The 25,452-nt window shown below is 38.0% G+C and overlaps 1 protein-coding gene across 1 annotated transcript; it reads right to left on the reverse strand.

Moving 5' to 3' along the window:
* Positions 1 to 11,555: 11,555 nt before the first annotated feature.
* On the reverse strand, positions 11,556 to 24,759 carry LOC121320436 (cilia- and flagella-associated protein 298-like). The gene is made up of 8 exons (XM_041258767.1): positions 24,683 to 24,759; positions 24,053 to 24,205; positions 20,614 to 20,781; positions 16,521 to 16,588; positions 16,236 to 16,394; positions 15,316 to 15,447; positions 13,382 to 13,477; positions 11,556 to 12,924 (listed from the first exon to the last, which is right to left on the reverse strand). Exons 2-8 carry the CDS (start codon positions 24,189 to 24,191, stop codon positions 12,814 to 12,816), a joined length of 873 nt encoding a protein of 290 aa, XP_041114701.1. The 5' UTR covers positions 24,192 to 24,205; positions 24,683 to 24,759; the 3' UTR covers positions 11,556 to 12,813.
* Positions 24,760 to 25,452: the final 693 nt, after the last annotated feature.

The raw sequence follows: 25,452 nt of genomic DNA on the forward strand, positions 1-25,452 counted from the left end.
GCAAACACTGTTGCAGCAGCAAAGGTCATTCAAAATGATCTAGACAAGATTCAGAACTGGGCAGACACATGGCAAATGACATTTAATAGAGAAAAGTGTAAGGTACTGCACGCAGGAAATAAAAATGTACATTATAAATATCATATGGGAGATATTGAAATTGGAGAAGGAATCTATGAAAAAGACCTAGGAGTTTTTGTTGACTCAGAAATGTCTTCATCTAGGCAATGTGGGGAAGCTATAAAAAAGGCTAACAAGATGCTCGGATACATTGTGAAAAGTGTTGAATTTAAATCAAGGGAAGTAATGTTAAAACTGTACAATGCACTTGTAAGACCTCATCTTGAATATTGTGTTCAGTTCTGGTCACCTCGCTATAAAAAAGATATTGCTGCTCTAGAAAGAGTGCAAAGAAGAGCGACCAGAATTATTCCGGGCTTAAAAGGCATGTCATATGCAGACAGGCTAAAAGAATTGAATCTGTTCAGTCTTGAACAAAGAAGAGGTTGGAGACCTGATTCAAGCATTCAAAATTCTACAAATTCACTTCAATGTATACCAAGGGACTTTCTCTACCAATTGTAGGCCTTCCCCATCTTCCACATCCTCATCATCAACAAAATAAACTTCAGCCAGTTTCTGATATCGATGCATTCGGAGGTACCGGGTGCTCAGATTCTCCCATGGCGAGCCACCGCAATGTTGTTTTTGCTGACCTCTATGGTGGCATCCTTCCTGGAGCTTGCTTGACTAAACAGCAGTAAGGCTTCCTAACTATTCAAACGGGCAAGATTCCCCGAATGGCCTTCTCACGTGGGCTGGAATTTCTTGAGGTTCTGATAGGCCGGGCGCACCACCCCTATGCGGCCATCTTTCCTTTGGAACTGTTCAGCTTTCCGGCACACATAAAATGCCTGGGCCCAGACTTTCCAAAACTCTGCGTTTTTCTGGAATGAAACACATACATTGTGATCGGTATGAAACTGAGTTTCCCAGCAGGCGGACAGTACATTCATCCCCAGAATTGCCTGTCTTGATCCGAAACACTGGTCATGAACAATCACAACTCCCCTGTTTAATTCCACAGCCCCCACTTTGAAATCTAACATTGCGTATCCTACGCAGGAAATTTGAGCCATTTGCAGCACTAAATGAAAGCCATGAAGCATCACATCCCATATCACCCCCTGAGGTCAGAAAATGCTTTTTATAAAGGCTTTCGTCATTAGAGAAACCTGTGAGCCTTTATCTAAACAAAATGTTAATTTAATGTCGTTAACTGAAAGTTCAATTATAAGATAGTCACTCACCACTAAGGGTAGCATATCAGGGTTTGGGCCTTCTTCCTTACCCGCAGCTGCCCCATCAACCACGGGTTCCTCTAGGTTAAATCCTGGTGGACCTGCAGGGGACAGTGACGCTCCATATGTCCAGGTTCTTGGCAATGCGACAGATTGGCCTACCTTGTAAGTCCGATTGACCCCTCGGCGCTTGATGTGGCTCTTGTCCTCTAGGGGGCACCAATCGATCCCGAGTCAGGTCTAAAATAAGATGGGGACAGTTCTGGTGGTACAGTCCTAGAGTAGAGCATGGCTGGCTGCGAACTATGGCCCCAATATGGCATCTGTTCTCGGGCAAACAACTCCTCCCTAATCTCCCTACTCAAGACTACCATCCGTGTCCTCATTTCCTAGGTCAGCTCCTCCCTCAAGGTTCGCTTCCAATCAGCGGACTCCTGCAATGTAGAAGAAACAGGAACAGGCTCACCTATAACATGACCATGGGGTTCTGTGACGAAGTGCCCGCCCCTGTGTGTATTTTCTGTTATATGTTGCATGTGGTGTGTTAAATTTTGGTGTATAGTCATTGGTACACAGGATATAAATGGATCTGTGTAACACGAGTGTTTAAAATGTATAGGTGTATTTAGGCACGAGGATTGCACCGCACTTCACGTGCAAGTAAACATAATAATATGTGAGCACAGGGAATTGCACGTTATTAATTCACGTGCAGTTTTACCGCGACTCCAATTGAATGATTGATTAGCAATCGAGTCACGGTACAGCTGCATAAAAGCTACATGTTTTCACCCACTCTGGGTTGTGTGTTCGGTAAGTGGAGAACGGGATTGGAGACGGAGGTAATACAAATAATAATAATAGGAGTTGTAGTAGTAGTAAAATATCTGCTCACCATGTTTTGTTTAGTCCGTTTTGTTTGTCTATTTATTTTGGCGACTGTGCCGTGTCCTGTTTTGTATTTTTACAACCGTTTATTTTGTCTGTCTGTTCATTCATTAAATGCTGAGCGAGATCATTTGCTCAGCTCCACCAAACTCCACCTCTCTGTTGCTTATTTCCTGGATCTGGTCTGACTCGACCCACTCCGGCCGTCTTTGTGAGAGGTTCTCTGAAGAATTCAGGGTGATTTCCTTCCTCAAAAAACAAAGCCTCTTGTCTAATGTCTGCAAACGTCGTTGCTTCAGTGTGTCAAATCTGGGTGCGCAAATTTCGCTTCAAGGTCTCATCCCTCAGTCCCAAGACAAACTGATCCTTCAGCAAGGCATCTTGATCGCCCAGGCCCCGTGGATCTGTTGTCTACAAAATAGTTCTCTCAAGCGCAGACTATAAATTTTTATATTTTCTTTAAAATCTTGTCTACAGTTAAAAAATAAAGGTCCCAAGACAAAGGCTGGGGTTCGATCCCCATATAATTGTTCTAAGTGGTCAAAGATTTGATGGACTGTTCTACTTTCTTGTTCTGCTAAAATTAAAATCTTTCCTTTAAAATCCCTCCCTCCAAAGAACACAAGACTAAATCATTTTTTTATCTGTGAAAGTTTGCATTCAAAACATTGCCTGTAACTGTGACTTCCAGACATCCATTTTATAAGCTTAACAGCAGACCCTGTATCTTTAAATTTTGGATCCCAAGGGCTCCCCATAAAGAACGGCATAATCATTGCCCTCTATGGTTGTCCTACTGCCTCCTTGCATGGCTACTCAAAATCCTGCCGACTACGCCAGAGAACGCTGGAGGGGGTTGCAGTGTCTTGTGTTTAGGTGCAACTGCTGAACTTGTGATGGCAGTCCCTAGACAGCAAGGTCCCCAACAGCTGTTGCTTTGCCACAGAAGATTACCTGGAGATCCTCAAACTTGGACTTGTGGAAGAGTTGATAAAATAATTGGTTTTAGTAACCCAAGTGTATGAAGAATTGTGTTTTGATTTTTTTTTTTGTATTTTGGAAAATGTGAGGAACTTTTTTTTTTAAAACCAGGGGTGAATGTAGCAGGTTGCTACTTTGTGTTTATTTATTGTTTTCATTACTTTCATTTTAGAACACCCCTTATCTTTCGTCCCTATCCCTGCGCCAAACAAATGAGGATTCCCATTACCTGGATCATTTAAAAGGCTGGTTTTACAGACAAGGAAGAGAACGGAACAGGAAGTAGAATGTAAGGGAACGGGAGGCTGTCGTGACGGTGGCGGTATGGCTGGTCGGCAGTCTGTGCAATGGTGGTGTGTTCAAAGGACTTTGTGTGTGGTCTGCGAGTAGCACCAGTAACATTGAAGTATGAGATGTGAGTAAGCCAGTTTGATAGTGATCTTCTAGTCAGCTACAGCCTTCGTTGGTTGTCGTGAAATCCTTAAATGGACTGACTAGTTTAGAATTTATTGTTTCACAGCAGCAAGTTTGTTTACATTACGTGGCTGGCTACACTTTGACCACCGCACGCCTGATACCGTCCTGACAGCTTGCCATTCCTCGATTAGATTGTGTTTTATTGAGTTTTTATGTACTGTATTGTTGTACTCTACTCTCATGTAATGTAATTCATTATTATGACTGTTTTCGTGATATTGCTGTGTGGCAGGAAACGGCGTTGCGGTGACTCAGACCAGAGAAGCACAACAAAAACAAAAGGTACAGTGCAGTGGCGCTTGTGCCGTTTATTAAAGGAAAAATAAACAAAATATTTAAACAAAAATAAACACTTGCTCACAGAGCAAAAACAAAAGGTTTGGAAATAAAACAAATCTCGAACACAAAAATAAACTACACACTGGTCAATGATAACCTACCTGCTTTGTGTGTATAAAAATGGAATAGTTAATTATAATAGCAATGTGTTGTACTTTGCATGTTTGTTTTCATTGGTTTGTATATGCATGTTTTAAAGATGTGTTTGGTGTATTTGTTTATTTTACTATTATGATTAGTATTTATTAGCGTTTTTGCAGTTGATTTGTTGCTATAAGTGTTTTTAACTCTTCTGTCATGCCTGCACGGTTATATACTGTTGATGGTAGTAGTAATTGTTTGTTATTGTGCATGTTTATGATCCGAGTCTGTGTCCTCTTCAAATAAAACCAGGAATTATTTTTACTCGTTGTAGTTTGTGTGCTCCTTCTGATTTGTATCCCAGCTCCACGCCCTATAAAAGAACCTACTTAAGAGACGTGCTTTAAACTACCGTTTGTTTTAATTCTGAGGGTGAAATTCCCTCTGTGGTGTAGTCAGGCTATACTGTTTTGTCCATTTTGTGGCGCTTGCCCCGCTCTGTCTCGGTGGACAGATGTTACAGTAACACAACAAGCTTGCAACCTTAAAGTTATAGTTTCAAGTCCCATGCATGTCAGACTTTATTCATATTATATAAAAATATTTTTTGCAGGCAAATGTTCTATTTTAAAACAGAAATAAATAATTTAATATAAATGATATAGAAGACACAAAGTGTGTCCCCTAGTATATTTTCATGTTGACAAAACACTGATAAAACACACACACACACACAAAAAGTCATTAAACTTGTATGTCCTGTAATATACATATTCATGAATAAAACTCCCTGGGGTCTGCAAAAATACAGGTGAAAAATGACATATTTACCTTAGTTTGGCAACATATTTCTCTTACTGTATGACAGGTTGTGACAGTACGGCTGAGGGTGGTGACATAAGACCAGAAGCAGGAACTGAAACCACAGACAGGTAGGCACTCTGGTGCAAAGTGCACTGCGGCGCTATTTTTATTGACAAAAATAAATCAAATAATTGTAACCAAAAACATTGCAGACAGCGTGAAAAGAAAAGGTTAAACAAAAACAAATCTCTCACACAAAAACTAAACAAACACTGTGCTTCCTATATGCGTGGCAATTGTTTTTAGTTTTATTTTCGTCTCTTTTCCACTCCCATCTCTCACGATTGCACCTCTTGAACACCCTCCCCAAACAAGGAGAGCTGCAGGCTTTATACATGCGAGCATTCTGCACGAGTTAGTGGATGTGTTTCTAATCCTATCCAAGCTGCCATACACAATAACAAACACCCTTGTGTATTTAAATTAACTCAAAATGCATTTAAATATACACCAATAACAAAACATACTCGTTTTAAATAAACACAACCCCATACATTTGTATATCATAATATATTGTGTTTTACCTAAACACAAAATACTTTTTAAACACCACAAAATACAAACACCCATTTTAGAAATAAACAATACATTTTCCCATCACCAAACTATATTTATTTACACGCAGGGCTTTGTCCTGTCCCCTTTAATTACGTGGTTTCTCCTGCGCTGCTGCACATGTATAGACTTTTTTTTTTCTACAGTGTTAGGAACTACAAATTAAAAGTGGAATGGTACTTTTGGCAGATTTACTTTTGCTTCGCTAATACCCTGAAAACACAAACTATCCTGGCAGTTCTCGCAGATAACTGTGCAAAGAACTACCCTTCCTCTTAATTTTGTACTTGAAAGGGAACTGTCTAGGTCATACAATCTATTGTATGTGTCAAGTGTATCCCATTTTATAAAAGCTGAACTATGATAATACTTTGTCCAAATATTTCTTCTAATGGAATTTTACACACTTTTAAAATTTACCTCATATATGGATTAATACAAGCTTAGCATATTTCATAAAATACTAGTCTATCATCATGATGGATTAAAACAGAGGCAAATCTGCTGAACTTTTCAAATATTAAAAGCTGCTGTTTTGAGTTACTGGCCTGTAATAAATCAGTCTGTGCTAAGGGTGAGTCAATACACATTGTTCTAACTGGCTAAAACTTGGATTAAAGTATTTCTGCAGACAAAGATGAGGTGAAATTCTTTATTCAACTCCCTTATGTTTAGATAACCTTACTAACTTGAGTAGTACACTGAAACAGCTTCTAGTTTAATCTATAAAGAAGTTCACAAAGCATTGCTTTCCTGTCTGTAAACAGAAAATCGTTTCCAGTATTGTAATCGCCATCAATATAAATTCAATTTGACAAAGGGAGGAAAAGTGTCACATCCTCCTGCCAATACAAGTTGAAACTGTTCACTGCAGGCACAGGGTCCACTGAAAACTGAGTTTATACCCAATTGTGAAAGTTTTCCATGACAAATGTTTGACATAAAAATACAATCAAACATGTACATTCATAGGTCACCTTGTGGTAATTCATATCAGGAAGGGAAGGATATGTTTATGCCTCCATTGAGCTGGCAACCTTGAGCATTTCCAAAGAAGGAAATAAGATTATAATGAAGTGTGTGTTCATGTAACATTTATATACATCAATAGAAAGATACTGATGAAGAATGCTTCCAGAGCCTAACAAACTGGAAACATTAACAATTGGGTGCATTTTTTACAAGATTAAATCTATAATGAGAAGGTATAAAAAAATATATGTTTTTTTTTCTTTTAAGAATAGAGGGTCTAGTATACAATGCTGGCTACGCTAAGTAAATTAATAAAACATAGACTGTCTAACAGTGTAACTTGAGACTGAACACTAGGACACGTTACTGTGAAATGAACAATATTATTTTTAAAATATACTTGCTCTTGAATGTACAGTACTTGAAACACATGTTAAAACAATTTTGAGTTTCCTGATTACTCTGAGCCTCTGCTATCCCTTTAGTCACCGCAATTGAAACATCTCCTGTGCAGTGTGAGGGGGTCACAGTTCCACTGCCTATTCACTGTGCCGCCGAATCTGTAACATTCAAGATGAATTGTGTTTATTTATAGCCGCCAAGTCCCTTTCCTATAAAATCAATCAATGGTGAAACATTTGGGTGGCTGGCCTTTAATGGAATCATTGCAGTGAATACTGTGGTCTCACTTTGCAGCAAGGTGCTAGAGATACTGAGGTCACACAGAAAAAATGTAACGCAGTGGTTTAAAGCTACACAAGACACTGCCGATTACATTTAGTAGTTTTGCTAATACTGACATGGGATTACATGTAAAGTATGGTAAACAGGGAGTCTTCAATTGCATCTGCTGTACCTGTGCTTTGTTCAAGAGAACCTTATTAAATTTGTTCTAAACAAAGTTGGGTTTTAGGCCAAACATAGAGCCCTAAGAAATCTGTTTTAATTTTTGGATTAATTTTTTCCTGATTTCGGATTTTTTGGTTTTAAAAATCTATAATTTGTTAGTTAGTTTATTTTTCATAACCACAAGTGTCTGATACATTGACAGCAATGATGAATCTAGAAATGCATGAAAAAGATATGACCAAAAAAAAAAAAAAAAAAAAAAACTTTCTAAACAGTTTAAATCAAAGTGCTTTCAGAAAAAAGGGTACAACTTGGCACAATGTAAAAGAAAAAAAACTAGGAACATTGTAAATTAAAAATATACTGTATATATATCATAATGCAGGCTTTTTTAGTAGTTGTTTATTTTCCACACAAGCTGAACTATAGCATTTCAAAATAGATTTAATGTTTTCATTAATTATTAATGACAAACAATGTAAATAAAAGCCTAAATATTTTGATTCTAAATGTAATAAAAAGGGACTTAGAAATATCTCCATGCAGCAACTAGACACTACATTCTGCAGTAGTCATTACAGTACTAGCTGCTCAGAACAGCTTATAGGTAATCGTTTACCCGCAAGCGATAACAGTAGCTAGCAAGTGAAGTGGCACGAGAGGCAGCACTTTTTTTACAGTTAAAATCACGGTCGTGTATGGTGCCCGAGAAGTGCAAAAACAGTTTTTTCATGTGTTCCCATGACGTGTTTCTTGAAGCCTCTTTTCATACAAACACTGTGCTATTTCAGTGTAATTTTTTTTATATACTGTGGTGGAGTGTCCCACCCCTTTATGTCTATCAGTGTTTTATGTTGTATGTAGTGTGTTAATGTTGGTGTTTATACATGGGATATGAATATGGGTTACGAGCACAAGTGTTTAAAATGTTTATTTGTATTTAGGCACGAGGATTGCACAGCACTTCAACTGCAGGTAAAATAATGTGAGCACAGGGAATTGCACTTTTATTAATTCACGTGCAGTTGTACCGAGACTCCAATTGAATGATTGATTAGCAATCGAGTCTCGGTACAGCTGCATAAAAGCAGCATCTTTTCACGCACTCTGGGTTGTGTGTTCGGAAGTGGAGAATGGGAGAAAGAAGGAAGTTAAAAATAGCAATTGCTACAGCATGCTGGAAGTACCAGCACAGTACTTGTTTGTTGGGTTCGTCCACGTCCGTTTTTGTCTGTCTGTTTGTTTGGCCAACGCGCCCCTTGTTTTGTGTGTCTTGTTCTGTTTAAATCTTTTGTTTATTTATTATTTAATAAATATACTGACCGCGATAGCGTCTCAGTTTTCATCTGCATCTCATTGTTTGGAGTCTGTATTTCTGGTCTGACATCACCCCTGCAAAGACATCCTGTTCACAGCTGGTGTCAGAAATGGGATGACAGCTCCGCCAAGCGTCAGACCAGGAGTGTTTCTGTTATTGTTTGAAAAAAGAAAAATGGGAAGAAGCGGCAGGAGAAAGCAGCAACAGCAGCGCAGGCCGGTCGCAGGTCCCGTCGCATCTCTACCATGCCAGATGTTTGCCTCGCCTGTGTGGATGAGGAAGGGTGGTGCTTCCTGTGTGGCGAGGTCAGGTACCGCCCACTCAGCCAGAGCCACGCATGGCACAAGATGGAGGAGTCTGAGCATCTGGCGTCAGGGGGAGAGGTCCCACTGGCTCAGAGGCAACAAATTCCTTCTCTTCTGAGGGAATCTGGGGATGGCTGGTGGAGCCTGGGAGCAATGCTGAAGAGGCCCTCCCTGATGTGATCAACCTCCTGTGGGCCAGAGATGGAAAGTGATGGGAAGCCTGGGCAAAGCAAGACTGCCCAGTGTCCCTCCCAGACATTGCGGACATGGTAATCCGCTACCTGGCTGCAGATATGGCAGAGATCCCACTATCTCCCGCTTCATTGGGAAAAGCCCCATCTCTAGCACCAGAGGGAGAGGAGCCATCGTTGCCATCTCCAGCGCCAGAGGGAGAGGAGCCATCGCTGTCATCTCCAGTGCAACAGGGGGAAGCCCCGCTGTCTCCAGGGCAAGAGGAAGAAACCCCGCTATCTCCAGGGCAAGAGGGAGAAGCCCTGTTGTCTTCACCAGCAGAGGGAGAATACCTGCTGGTTGCACCACCTCCACCGCCAGGAGCAGAGCAGCAGGAGCCACAAGCCACAACCATGGGAGGACTGCTTGCAGCTCTCACCTCCACCACCAGAGGGTGAATTCCTGCTGGTTCTGCATCCACCACCGGGGGAGGACTGCTTGTAGCTCCCACCCCCCCTGCAGCACTTTCGCTGCAGAGAATTTGGGGGCCAGAGCCCCACAAGGGGGAGCTGCCTTCTACAGAGAAGGGGGAGAACGTCAGGAGACCACCCCCACAGACAGCTGGGCAGTGGGTAGTCTGGGTACAATCGGCCTGGCCGCTACAGCTGTTGGGGTGGGAGGAGGACCTAACACTGTGGCCGCCACCTTTGGCCAGTTGCTGCCCCTGCTCCTGGGCCGGGACTATAAACCGGGACTTTGAGACTGAGGGGGGAGGTGGCCATTGAGGCCAGGTGTGCTGCACACAAGGGGGAGGGCATATGTGGCGAAGTGTTTTTTTCAGAATCTCTGCAACATGGATTTAATAGAGCCTTACAAACAAGTTAACCACTTAATACCCACTGGAAACCTCAGATTCCCTATTGAAACTCTAATTAGGGGGATTATAAAATAAATGTCATCGAGCCTACATTAAAAAATACCTATGTACCTGACAGAGCAATTTAGTAAGATAAATGGTTTAAAAAGCAGATTTAAGGACTTTAATTTATGCAGTTAATGTAAAATTAACCACTCCCTTTCACGCACGTAATACATTCTGAAATCCATATAGAAAAGGCACTGTACATTTCATTTTATTTGATTCTGAAAATCCAAAGTCAAATCTCTTGAGATCCAACATTATTTGCCTTTAATGGACAGATCAAATCTAGTGAACACAGCTTGTCTGGACTTATCATTATCTCAATGCAAAACCCAATAAGAAATTTGATTCCTTATATTGCAATTTTATCATACTGTCTTTATTCCATGAGAATCAATCTGTATCTTACACCCTATTCATACTACTTAAACAATTATCAGTGTCGTGATTTCCATTTGTTTCATTCACGATCACGTTGATCGTGATGCTACAGGTAGTGTGAATAGGACTGTCACAAATAGCTGAGTTGGATGGAGGCGTAAAATAATGAAATCCAAACATAATGAATTCCCCAGCCTTTGGCTTGGAAGCCTAAAAATAAAATACACACACACACACACAAAGTATTTAGAAAGGATGACGATTAAACTGCTTCGCCCACAGATGAAACCCAATTAGTTGAACACATTTCATTTTTGGTATGCTGGATTCAGACTCAAATAGCGCACAAATAGAAGCCTTCTGTTCTAAGTTATTTACCACTCAAAAAAGAGTACTAGCTTTGATACCACAGGATTGTTTCAACATGATACAGTACAAATCAGAGGTGGAGTTACCATTGTTGGACATAGTGTATCTATTGTGCTGTTGATTTCTTTGAAAAAAATATATTTATTAAATAAAAAGATATTATATGACAGTGAACTCTCTCTGGCATTCACTTTCACTGGGATTCCAAGTGATAATACCTGTGATAACACGTCACGGTACAGTTTGGATAAACATATAAAGGGTCCATAGTGACAACAGCCAGTCGGCAAGCCAAATAACTAAGTGGGTTGAAGTCAAACATAAACAGAAACAACATGAATTAAGTTTAAGAAGTCTGGGAGGGACTGACCCCTGCACACATCACATCATCCACAACTGGCTTGTCTGAGCAATATAAATACTTGTAAGTTACTCCTCTATTTTGTTTGATTCAGTCACATGCCTCCGCCTCCCCCATCTCCACCCTAGCACAGTCAACCTTTGCCACCCCTTGGTACTATCACTTAGGCCAGGCGATGGACCGTCAAACCAAGCAGGTGTGAGGCAATTGATCATTTCTGTATGTCGCATAATCAGCAATAAAAAATGAATGATTTTAATCTGTGTTGTGAGGATTTATAATAAAATAATGACTTGGATCACATTGAGGAGGTTGGTGATCAGGAGATGATTTATCAGTATGCATGACTATGAAGAGGTATGTGATAAATAAAGAGAACAAGGGGTGGGGCAGGGCTGGAAATGCAGTATTGAGTGTCCTGTTGATATGCATTGCCTTTTAAACCTGTTTTACTGTGAAAAAAATAAACAGCACGTGTGAAAATAAATTGGACCTGGCGCACCTCACAGGCGGTGACTAAATGGACAGCAAAGGGTTAAGGGGAAACATAACTTCAGATTGTCTTAGGCAACTGGTTCACAGGACCTTAAAGAAATGCCAAAACTTTTATCAGTTAATAGTATACATGGAGACAAGAGTCACCCTCACAAGTGTAAAATCCTCAACATCTATCTGCTCAGACTTCTAGTACAGTTGATGCACTCTGTAGTTATCTTTTACATACATGCTTAACAAAATTTTAGAAAAGATATCAAGAATTAGTGTGGGTTCTTCCAAGTTCACATGGGAAAATTGTGTCCTACTCTTTTAGCAAGGTGATTTATAATAATGTCACGATTCATAATATCAGTAACATACTTTACACGCCATTCTGTAAATATGCATCCCATGCCGATTATAAGTTCTTGTATGCAGTGGACAAAGTCTATTTTCTTGTCTGAGCTATGTAATAAAGCATGCACTTTGGCACCGTAGAGCCTCCCTACCCTTAACCATGACAACCCAAGGGATAAGTGACAAAGGTAAAAGATTGCGTTATTTATTTAAAGTATCTAATTTTAAAGAAAATACTACTTTACCACAGGATTTTCTTTTCCTATTCATTTAACTGAAAATGTATGGCTGACAAGATGACTGGCACCCCCAATATGTGGATCTAAGGACAGCAGTTACAAGATATTGAGTATACACGCTTAGACAGAAAATCAAAATACAATAAAATGAAGAAAATTGCTTTAATTAACTTAATAGACTTCTTACAAATCAAACTTTGTATACTGCATTTTAAAATAAATAGTATGTTCAAAACAGAATCTAATAAAAGTGAATGCCAAAGCCTCACAAATCTAAACAGTGTATGTGTTTAAAGTTACAAAAAAATACATACATTTATTATATAAATAGGGGGTTGAATTGATTTGCTCCAATCTGACAGTTGCTGAGAAATAAGCAGCAGCTTATAGATCAGGACTTCTTCACATTTTAATTGTACAGAACATAGTGTACTGAATCCATTTATGAATTAACAGCCAATAGGCCAATATCAACACAGTCAATACCATCTCACATAAATGAAGAATGCATCCTGCCGTGGTAACAAGCAAAGCCAAAACTGATACTTGTATCATTTACAGGGAAAAATGACCATTGAAATTAAGGAACACAGGAACTTGCATTAATTATCTTGGTCCCCATTTGATATCACCAAGACCTTGAAACTGCTTTTTTAAAGAATGCCTGTCAGCCCATTCAGAGTCAAAGTAAGAGTCATCATCAGCTTTTTGCAGCTTCTGTAAACCAAAAGAGTTGTATTTAGATCATGAGCTTTAACCCTAATTAAACACCTAATGGATCAGGTTCAGAGGACAGCAGTCAGTGTCACACCTGTAAATGCCCTCTAAAAACATGCATTTATATATATATATATATATATATATATATATATATATATATATATATATATATATATATATATATATATATATATATATATATATATATATATATATATATATTATAATAGCATTCATTTCCTGCAGTTCAGGACTCGAGAGACACCACAGTCAATGATCTAGCAGGTAATGAATACTGTGTTGGACATTATACAAATAAGAAGTAGCAGTCTTTGATAATACATTGAAAAAGTGCAAAAGCAGGTTAACTATACAAATAAAGTTATTTTTATACAGCTATACAGTGTGTCATCGCCAAGGGTTGCCCCTTTTTTTCAGAGAGATAGAGATGTACCTTAAGTTCCTCCTGACGCCTGGAGTAATACATCATCATCTGCTTCTGTTCCTCTGGGCTGATTACTGGCTCACGAGCTGGTGCCCCCTGTCCTCGCTTGGTTACAAAAAACAAGTATAATTATAATTATTTAGCATAATGTAAGAGCAGTCACATTATATATATATTTTTTTAAAGCAGGTTTTGTAGATGGAAAACTACTTTGCGTAAATACAACCATGGATAACTATAGAATACTACTAGAGCTGTCTGTAGTTTTGAGAAAAGATGCCTGCAATTTACAACAAGTAAATCAAATGTTTCTTCTGGGTGTGTGTGACAGGGATGGCTTTGTGGTGATGTCAGGCCTGAAGCAGGAAGGCAAACCAAAAGATGCGGCATGCAACGTTTACTTAAATAACAAAAATAAAATAAATATATAAACAAAAACACACTGATCACAGAGCAAATAAAACAGGTATACAAAAACACAAACACAATACCAAGAGCACAGGTCAGGTTGGGCAGATCGCTTTCACTGATCCCATGTTTGTTTTTTCATTTTCCTTTTTCTCGTCTCTCATTCACTCCTTCTAACACCCACCCAGCTTTTATGCAGGTAGCCATCTCCCGATTAGCAACAAATTAATCACTTCATTTGGGAGATGGCCAGCTTCTGCATGAGGTTTTTAATTACTACTGACAGAGGACAAGCTGCCAACACATTTAAATAAAAAAACCAATAACAAAACAAAAACGCATGGCTACGCAGTCATATAAAAATACATAAACCATAATAATAATAACACTACAACAAAAGAAATACAAAATATTAAATTGCTAAGGGTTGGAGGGGTACCCAGTTCTAAAATAAACAAATACATTTATGACAGGGCTTTGCCCTGTCCCCTTTTCATGTGCAGGGCTCCTCGCCTTGTCACAGTGTGTTCTAGGGCTTAACAGTTAAAACCTAAAACTTTATTTATAATCACTTAGGACCATATACTGAGAGACATAACATGAATTGTATAAAACTCATGGCAACTACAACTTTATCAGATCACAACCTTCCTAACTAACCCTTAACCCTTTGAGTAGTGAGTTCTAAAATGCACTGGCAGTCCTTTTTTTTTTTCTGTTACTGCATGTGCTTGAACATTAAGTACAGTGTACAAACCAGCTGAAAGCTACATGTTTTTAATGAATACTGACAAAATACAGACAAATCATTTTTACTGTAAATAAATAAAACCAATAAATATATTTATTTAGTCATAAGGAAAGGTTTTGACTAAAAAAATAATATGAAGGCAATAAACACTAAACAATGGGGTGGCACAACCACAGCAACACATCCAAACAAAAAAAATGCTGAACTAGACAGAGCAATAGAGAGAGAGAGAATGAATAAATCATATCCGTGTAAACAGGTGGTGGAGGGAGTGACAGTGTCTAATGCTTCAGTGTATGATTCTCCCTGAAGCATGGAGCAACGCACAGAGATTGGCGCCACCTCTTCGCTGTCTCTTGATATTGATGGTAAATATTCTTCGTTTATGTCTTCACTGACACACTCGCTGACATCCGATTCAGTGCAAGAATTGTATGTATTTGAATTCAAATCGGAATCTGAATTCATCATTATTACGAATACTTCTTTCTCACTTAGCGATTTTTGGCAGTTTACAAACACTGTTTACATTTTTGTGACTGGGATAAGTACATGTAATTCAGTCAATATCTGGCAGAGGGTGCAAGGGACCAATACAAGGTGTTACAGAAACCTTGTGTTACAATATCTAGTGATCAGGGATTTTGTAGGCTCAGTAATTCAAGTTTGAAGTTGCAGAACGTACCAGTACGTTCATACTCCCTGGTGACCAAAGAGCAGTGAATGTGCCGGGAGGTTTGCACCACTGAAAGGGTTAAACAGAGCACTACATTTTACTACTCACCTTTTGTATCTTTACAATAATTTTAGTTTTCTCATTTTTGCCCACATATTCTGTTAGTTTCTTCCCTCGATGCAACTCCTTTGCTGCCCACCACAACTGAGCCTCTGAATCTGCAATCAACTGCAAAGCTGCCTGCAATGTAAGAAATACACAAAGTAAATAAGTGCTTCAAATTGAAACCCAAAGGTCAATATCACCTTCAACGATTGTATAGACAATGAAAAAAAGAAATTTGGAGGAAATCAAAGTTTAACCTTGATGAACCATGCATGTCTGGAGGGAGGGTTAAAGCATATCCAGCAAGATCCTCAATTTCAATAATGAAACTGGTGTTTGGTCAGAAATATCTTTGTAGTGGTGTTTGAATCACTTTGCTGTGAGACATGCTTTGATTGCACCAAACAATCTTTTATTTATTTTTTTTAATGAAATTAATCCAATAATTCAGGTGTGACTGATTCCAAGTGTAAATGTAACATTTATTTATTTTAAACATATCAGCTTTATGACCAATTCCCACTAAGCAAAATACTTGTGATGAATGGACAATCCCAATTAAGGGAAACGCAAACCCAGAGTTTAAAAAGGGGGGAGTTTTGTAGCAGGACAGTTTCCTTTCAGATATGTTCCTTTTTTCATGTACATGTCTTTTGTATCTTATTCTTTATGGCAATACAACCAATACTCTTTAATTCTCACTTAACACATGGTGACCATTAAATACTGGAAATTCAGTATTTTGCTTCCTGGATCTAGAAAAAGTGGTCTGCTCACAGGTGAACTTAGGCCCAATTAAAACGCCAACATAGAACCCTGGGACCTCTGTGATTAGCAAAAGAATGTCAACTGTAAATAAATAAATACAAATAAATACAAATAAATAATTCAAATGACTTCGAAAACAGTCATGGTTACTGTACCTGCGTCCCCGACAGATCTTCTCGATCCTCAAACTCTAGCCTGATTGGGTCATGAGGAGGCAGTCCCATAGGATAAACAATCATAACAGCTCCACGCAGCTGGTCAAGCGCTTCTTTCACCATCCCCAGTGTAACACACTCATTAGCTTGAACTTGTTTCTGAAGGAATAAGAAGCAAAGCCTGATGTCTTAACTTTTATAACTGAGTACGCTGCTGCCCACTTGTGGCCACAGACACTGATGAAGCACATGTCCTAATGTTATGCTTAAGCATCAGAAACATACCTTGGAAATTAATGACTTAGCTTGTTCGACTGTTTTTAGTAAAACTTGTTTCATTTTTTCATTTGGTGCTGTTGAGAGAGAGAGAAAAAAAGAATGTTACATTTGTTCCCAACATCAGTACTGTGATAAAGTAGATGGACTTGCAAACAAGGAGATGATAGGTATGACGCAGATGACCAAGATGTGAAGTTTTATTAAAAGAACACAAAAGTTCCAGAGCCTGGACAGTGTAAACAGTTCAGTTTTAGCAAAACAGCACTCGCAGAACAATGCCAAGCTTAGTCCGCTTTCACAGTCTTTAACTGAAGCACTTTACATACTCACAACAGCAAAACAAATTAAGAAAATAAATAAGCAGCTCACATGACCAAGTTAAACTCTTAATATGAGTATAGAGATCAGCAACAAGTGATCGAAAGGCTTAAACTCCCTCCCCAGACACAGGATGGACTTTTAAAGTCATCACCCTCATTAAACGCCACTTTTCAGGAGAAACCACCACTACGTATAACAGGTAGGTATAAAAAAATAAACAACAGTACAGTACAATACAATACAATACATGACAATACATGACCATAAAAACATTCCTGTTTCTTATTTAACAGAGAGCTCTCATACAACAAAAACAATATAACATGTATCAGGGTAGTAATACCTCATTCACATTTTAAACAACTATATAATGTTAAAAACTCCCCCACTGACTATCAACACATCCGTGTAACAGGCCACCAGCATGAGTACATGCTGGAGAAAAAGCCCTCTGCTCTCCTCCAGGTAAATATTAATGTTGGAAAACATGGATTGAGAATCGATTAGCAGTTTGCTACGCATGTGGACTGGAAGAGCTATACTGGTGTTCTTTTCTGAAGAGACTAATATTGCAGATAGCAGACTGTTTGGTTCAAATTGCATGTACTGCTAACAATTGATAGAGACCTTGTGTCTACAAGCTTTTCTACAAGCTAACAAGATAACAATGCTGTGGACCAGAAGGGGCCAGGCTCCAAGACTTTTGGAATGCAAAGCATTAAGGAGCTAAAAGGCTCCCAGGGACTGGCGTTGGACCCAAAGGTTCTCAGGGAGAATAAGAGATAACGCCACTGGACTCAAAGGGTCTCAAGCAAAACGGAGAGATAGGAACAAGGAAGATGACAAAAACTAGATTTGTGGACCTTTTGGGGCACCAGGGGTTTGAAGAATGCACTGAATTCAGAGGTTGTCACACAAGACTAGACACACAGACACACACACTAAATTAAATATATGGTAACAGAATAATGTGTTGTACCTTTGCTATTGGTTAAATGTCAGAGAAAGAGGAGGTGAACCATCTATACAGAAGGGTATTTAATGTCATGCAAAAATTGTAAGAACGAGTATTCCGTTTGTCCTGTACCTGGGACCAGACTCCCTGCATATTTCAATAAACCTAACAACTGATTGAAGACAAGGACTCTGTGCATTTTCTTGAATCTACTTACTCACCATCCATTTTTTAAGTTACTTCAATTAAATATAGATTAACAATAACAGAACTAAAAGGAAAATACAGTTACTGTTTATACAGCTGAACAAACTCTTTCAAAAGTAAGGTGTGTGTATTGTTATTATTATTATTTTTTTACATCTTGACCATTTTTTTCACTTTTAAATTGCAGTGCACTCTGGCTGTTTCTATTATAGCTCCAAGACTGCCTCATGTATTTTTCAGAACTATATTTCTCATCATCCTCCTTCTCACTGGTAAAATCATCTCAGTTACATATGTGAGCAGGAGGATGATGAGAAATGTAGTTTGAGTGGTCCATGTAGGTTCATATGAAGCCATCTTGGAGGCAGTAGAAAGTTTTTTAAAAAAGTGGTCAAAATGTAAAAACATAAATAAAATAAATAATAAAAAATAAATAATAAAAAAATATAATTATAATAATAATAATAATAATATAATAATATAATAATAATAATAATAATAATAATAATAATACACAGCCCTTAAACATTTGTTGCAACACATGGAAAAATGTAACACCATAAAATAAAATAAAAAGTCCTTATATACACTTTAAAGCAAGACTAAATGGCTGTGAAAAAGACATTGTTGGACTGTTTTTCAGCTGGAAAATAAGAAAAGGAAGTTTTTATTGTAAGACCAGGTTTTTGTACAGTACTTCAAAGCAACATTCGTTGAAATGTAAGGCTGTAGTTTCTGCATACCCCGAATAATAGTGAACTCGTGCGGCAATGTTTTGTTAAAATAGCTAATCGCTGACTTAATAGTAGAACACGTGCCTCTAAAGACACAGTGTCTTATCACCTGTCGAAAGTGGAAGACACACCGAATGGGCAATATTGGCCATATATACAGTGCCTACAGAAAGTCTACACCCCCTTTCAAAATGTTCACCTTTTGTTGCTTTACAGCCTGGAATTAAAATGCATTAATTTTTTTTTTTTTTTTTTTCATTTATCTACACATGCTACCCCAAACTTCCAAGTGAAAAAAATATTCTAGAAATTTGTAGAAAATTAATTAAAAATAAAAACTGAAATAGTTTGGTTGGATAAGTGTCCGCCCCCTTTGTAATAGCAATCCTAAATTCAGGTGTAACCAATTGCCTTCAAAATCACACACCAAGTTAAGTGGCCTGCACCTGTGTTAAATTGTAGTGATTCACATGATTTCAGGATAAATTCAGTAGTTCCTGTAGGTTCCCTCTGCTGGGTAGTGCATTTCAAAGCAAAGACTCAACCATGAGCACCAAGATGCTTTCAAAAGAACTCCAGGACAAAGTTGTTGAAAGGCACAGATCAAAGGGGATGGGTATAAGAAAATATCAAAGGACCTGAATATCCCTTGAGCACGATCAAGACGATTAAGTGGAAGGTGTATGGCACCACCAATACCCTGCTTAGATCAGGCTGACCCTCCAAACTGGATGACCGAGCAAGAAGGAGACTGATCAGAGAGGCTGCCAAGAGGCCAAAGGCAATTTTGCAAGAGCTACAGGCTTTTATGGCTAAGACTGGTAAAAATGTGCATGTGACAACAATATCCCAAGGACTCCACAAATCTGGCCTATATGGTAGGGTGGCAAGAAGGAAGCCATTTCTCAAGAAAGGCCACCTTGAATCCTGTTTGAAGTATGTGGCAAAAAGTTTTGTGGTCTGATGAAACTAAAATGGAAGTTTTTGGCTTAAATGCAAGCATTATGTTTGGCGCAAACCCAACACAGCATCACCCAAAGAACACCATCCCTATTGTGAAGCATGGTGGTGGCAGCATCGTGTTATGGGGATGTTCTCATCAGCAGGGACTGGGGCACTTGTCAGGATAGAAGGGAAAATGAATTGAACAAAGTACAGAGAAGTCCTTGAGGAAAACCTGCTGCCCTCTGCAAGAAAGCTGAAACTGGGAGGGAAGTTCACCTTTCCACATGACAACGACCCAAAGCACATAGCCAAAGCTACACTGGAGTGGCTAAGGAACAAAAAGGTAAATGTCCTTGAGTGACCCAGTCAGAGCCCTGACCTAAAGCCAATCAAAAATGTGTGGCATGACTTGAAGATTGCTGTCCATCAGCGCTCCCCAAGGAGCTTGAATAGTTTTGTAAAGAAGAATGGTCAAATATTGCTAAATCTAGGTGTGCAAAGTTGGTAGAGACCTATCCCAACAGACTCAGAGCTGTAAATGCTGCCACCAAGTATTAACACAGGGGGGTGGAGACTTATCCAAATATGATCTTTCAGTTCCCCCTTAAAAGTGTGGAGTATGGTGTGTAGATAAGTGGAAATCCTCATTTAAATGCATATATATCATTTATATATATATATATATATATATATATATATATATATATATATATATATATATATATATATATATATATATATATATAGAGAGAGAGAGAGAGAGAGAGAGAGAGAGAGAGAGAGAGAGAGAGAGAGAGAGAGAGAGAGAGAATAAATATAACTTATAAACTAAAATGGGACCCACAGTCCTTAATTGAAACTGTTTTGTTTGGGTGGCAGTTATAGATTAAATCCATTCTGTTGGAACTGATCCTGAAAACACCATTCTATTTCTTACCATGACCATTCCTTCTTCCAATCTCATCCTTTTTAAACTCAGCTCCTCCAGAGGGCACACACTTCACTGCCCAATCATCCCGTAACTTCAGCTCCGTAATCTGCTCATCCGTCAGTCCTTGCATGTTCGGAGGGAGGGTTACTCCATGTTCTGCCAGCTCCTTCATTTCTAAGACATTCAAAAAGTTGCAACAAAACACTTTTGTGGCATTACATCACTTTTACACACACACTCACAAAAAATCATTAACATGTTTTGTCAATATTAACATTTGCTTGTGGTGATGCTGACAAAGTCTGCATTGAAACCTAAAAACAATGGCCCTGGATATCATAAGTGTCTTCCGACAGTCCGAAACTCGCTGTCTCCGTCTGTTTTAACCCGAATGTTGTTTCCTATTGATTGACATACAATTCTGCACTGAAGCAGAAGCCCACCGACAACTACAAGATGATTCCTGGTCAATGCCCTTAGAGGAATTAGAAGCTTGCATTGATCTAGTATATGCCCGTGGAGCATTTGGTGCCAGAAGCCTCGGTTACTGTTGATGTCTGTGCCAACAGTAACCCAGGCTTACTGTGCCGAATGTGCAAAGAGTCTGCAATAAGTGCACCGCATATACTGAAAAGCGCAGGATCTGTGTGATTTGTGAGCACTTAAGACTTTGTAAACAATTGTAAATGAAGCCCATTCTGTTCAAATGTTTATTTATTCATGTCATTGATTATAGTATGTCTGTGTAGAAATGCATAGTTTCACTTCCATATACGCGTTTGTTATATAGGCAATATAAACCCATCGATTTAAATTTTTTTTCCAGTTGCACAGTTTTGTAGGTACCTACATATAAACACACACATTTATTTTCAATTAGTTTATTTAATTTTTTATTTTATTTAATTCAGTTTTTTTAGGTTGTGCTTTATTGATTATGTCTGTATATAAAACACATTTCTATTCAAATGTCCGATTATTAATACTGTTTTGGTTGTGTAGATGCTTTGTATGACATTCCTGACTAAACCTACGACTTATATTCAAATGTTTGTCCTTATAACATGTCATTATAACATTTATGTAAGGCTGGTTTGATGCCAAATTTTTCACTATCAATATATTGTTCTATAAAAAAGCTGATGCATTGATGTTATGAAAGGGTAAAAAAAACAACAACACAGTACATGTGGAACTGTGGATTTCTATGTAACATTGCAAGTAACGCTTTAAATACTATTATGCAGTATTCCCTCCAAGGCTAAAATGCATGCATTTTTCACAGTAACTGGCAACAACCTTCGCACTCAGTTTACTAACTTTCGCAAGTTATTATCATAAATATCAACCTCAATCGAGACTCCAGCCTCTTGAGGTAAACTGTTATTTTGAGACCATTCTTACAAAGTATTAACATAGGCATATTTGTGTCTGTCTCTCTGATTTCCCTCTATAAAAATGCACGTCACATTAGTGCAGAGCTCGCTTGGATACCAGCAAATCTACTCTGTACAGGGAAGGCAAAGCAGGCGTCTGCCGATTCTGCCTCTACAGAGTACTGCTCGGTGCTGCCCATTAACTTTACAGTTTTTAAATCGTCGTATAATTGTATACTAAAATCTATGAAGCACAATCTTCCTGCATTATTTAGAAGTATAAATTTTCCAATAAATCATAAATAAAAATCACAATACTCAGACCGACAGTTTTGTTTTATTTCCCTTTTAAAAAAACAACCATTACAGAACTCATCTCAAGCGTCAAATGTAAAAATGTAATTAGAAAATCACTTGAAAATACAAATTAGTGTAATGTAATTGAAGACATAACATGTCCATCCCCGAGTTTATTCATCATGTGATTTGACTCCATGTCTCTGCTGAAACTCAACATGGCGGCTGCACCAACGAAGAAAAAAAAAGCAATGTTTCAGTAAGACAGAGCTAAAAGAAATCCGATTATCTGTATGACGATGGTACGATAGTATTCTTAGTTTTGCTGTAATTGGCGTGATCATGTATGAGTCAATACCATTAACATAATGCCAGTAGAGAATCTGAAAGCAAATAAGATGGCAACAATGTTAAAGCACTGCATTCTATGCTAAAAAACAGAGACCTGAAGGACTGAGCTCAAGGCGAAGCTTTCCCCGAAGAAAATAAGCTAACTTAACTGCATATTTCATTATTGTCATCATCTTTCATACTGTAATTGGCGTGATCATGTACAAGTCAATACCATTAACATAATTTCAGAAGAGAATCTGAAAGCAAATAAGACAGCAACAATGGTAAAGTACTGCATTCTATGCTGAAAAACAAAGACCTAAAGGACTGAGTTCAAGGCAAAGCTTTCCCGAAGTAACTTTGACTGTTATTAATACAGCTTAGTTTGGGTGAGAATAGCTCAATTTTCAAGGTGTAGTATTCTGGGAATAAACAACAAGTACAGATAAACATCACCTGTAATTGACAGACCCAGCACTGGAAGACCCAAAAAGCTGTCTAACCAGATAAGCAACACTTGAAGATAATATCCTTAACGAATACAAAGACGACATTGAATTGACAACAGAACTGGCAGAAGGCTCTGGTGTCGCTGTCCATCCATCAACAGCAAAAAGATCACTCTTGTGCATATTTTAGTCTTGTTCCCCTTTCTTAAGAGGTTTTCTTAACACATTTTTAAGTCCTGACTTCAAGAGTGACCATCGTATTGTTGATTTTTGATTTTTTTTAGAACTGTAGATCATGTATTATGCATTATGCATATTTAAAGTATTATGAATTTTTTTGTTGTTATTGCATCTTGCAAATCACTTTGTGACAGTTGTTCACTATAAAAGGCACTACATAAATTAAAGATTGCTTGATTTATAATTGGTCTGATTAAGTAATTGGGGTACAGTTGTAGCAAAAACCGTCAGAGAGAAGCTTTGATATTCAGGGCCAGAGACTAACTGTTGAAATTGTTATGGCAATACCCTCTAAGTTTGGTCCAGTATATAAAATACTGTGAGCAGTTTTAATCATTTTTAAAATTGCATTTGCAGTGTGTCTTCATCCTTATACAGAACAAAAAATGCTTTTTATATGTGTGTTTTGTTTTTTTGACTTAGAAAATTACATAGAAAGGTAGAAAATTACTTTTAAATACAATTTCAGTGATAAGCTTTATATATATGTGTGTGTGTGTATGTGTGTGTGTATGTGTGTGTGTTGTTGCTATTTGTGTCAAATAGATAAACAAATCAATTTTTTTTATATAATATATATATATATATATATATATATATATATATATATATATATAATTAAGTATAATCTATTTTACACTAAAATGTTTCCACAAAAATAGTCCAACAACAGGGCACCAATAATGGTTATTACGTCTTATGAACTTTTATTTTTTTATTATTATTATTATTATTATTAAACTAACTTACCTGAGCAAATCCTGTCCACCTTTAGCCTCCCATTATAAATAGCTGTAACTTGCTTGGTCAGCTCTTCCACTGGAACATCCACTGTTGTAGTGAAGAGAAACTGGCTCTCATCCCCACGCTTTACATGTAGTTGCACCATAGCTGTACTGGAGCCTAACAAGTCAAAGTTATAACATTTTCCCATTGGACAATACGTTAATATAAAAACATGATTTCTTGGTCTATCTACTACAACAGTACATTATTCCACAGTTCTGAGAAGCAGACTGCCCATACTGTTTAAACTTCCACAGGCAGTTACATTAAAATTACCGCCCCCCCACTGAAACTAGTTTGCAACTGTTACATTTCATTAAGAAAAGAAATACAGCAATTAGCTAATAATTTTATTAAACGGCATTAAACATGTTACAAGTCGATTTTCCAACGTTCCAGTTTAAGCTACTAGTACGAAAGTCGGTTGCCATGGTGATAAAACACCACTGGGTACATTCCTTAATACGTATAAAAATATACATCTTCCTTAGTAACTTAACTTTAATCAGAATGACGGCAATTTATACATCTCATGTCTTGAAATATAAATCATTAACTTCTCAAAGTAACCAGAATTATTTTGTTGTACACTACCTTTTAAAGTACTTTCAACAAACGATGCTTTCAACAGACTTCACTGACGCCCACAGAACCAACGCTGCGCCAGCAAGCAGAGCATCAACGACGAAAAACCCGGATGAGATTGTATGTTTCCTGTCCACTGCACCAATCAAAAAAAGAGAACCTCTTTGTCTTTGTAGATTGTGTTTTATGACGGCTTTTCTGCAATGCTGCCATCTAGGGTGGCTGATCAGAATGGCAGCAACATTGTATTCGAATTATTACTGAAACACAAACCCATTAATCATCAGCTACTTTCCCTTAGGTTAGGACGATTTCGCATATTGTATGAATTCAAGTAATTTTATCTTAGAACTAGACCAAACACTCCTTTGGCCATTTAGATTGGAATGCCCTATTTCTTATTATATCTAAGTGTTGGTAGAAAAACTCCAAAAATCTCAAGTGCAAAACTCTGAATTGGATTTTCTGAAAATGTGAAAATACAGAAAATTTAAATATATTTGTATGGGTGTTGATCTATGCAGAATAGACTATGGACCTGGGCTGGTTTTCAGTAAGCAGATACACAGTAATAGCTGCAATGAACAGTAAGTGGTGGCTCCAGTAACTATCCTCCTCTCTGGGTCAGAACTCTGGCAATGCCCCAGGATAGTGTTAGGAAGGGCTGTTTTTACTACCTTGCTTTCTGTTTTTTAAATAAGATTTTATTGTCAACAGGTTATCAGTTCATCTGCTAGAGAAAATAAACAAATCACAAATATCATCAACAGATGCAAGAG

Source organism: Polyodon spathula, chromosome 9 (assembly GCF_017654505.1).
Source record: "Polyodon spathula isolate WHYD16114869_AA chromosome 9, ASM1765450v1, whole genome shotgun sequence".
Taxonomy (NCBI): Eukaryota; Metazoa; Chordata; class Actinopteri; order Acipenseriformes; family Polyodontidae; genus Polyodon; species Polyodon spathula.

What these genes read in the sequence shown, in the direction of transcription:
- LOC121320436 (XM_041258767.1), bottom strand. Translation starts at nt 24,191, where the DNA reads ATGGTGCAACTACATGTAAAGCGTGGGGATGAGAGCCAGTTTCTCTTC. An exon ending in TTATTGTAAAGATACAAAAG is followed by an intron (nt 13,478 to 15,315) that starts GTGAGTAGTAAA and finishes TTTGTAACCAAG; the next exon opens with CGAGGACAGGGGGCACCAGC. An exon ending in GGCGTCAGGAGGAACTTAAG is followed by an intron (nt 12,925 to 13,381) that starts GTACATCTCTAT and finishes TTTGGTTTACAG; the next exon opens with AAGCTGCAAAAAGCTGATGA.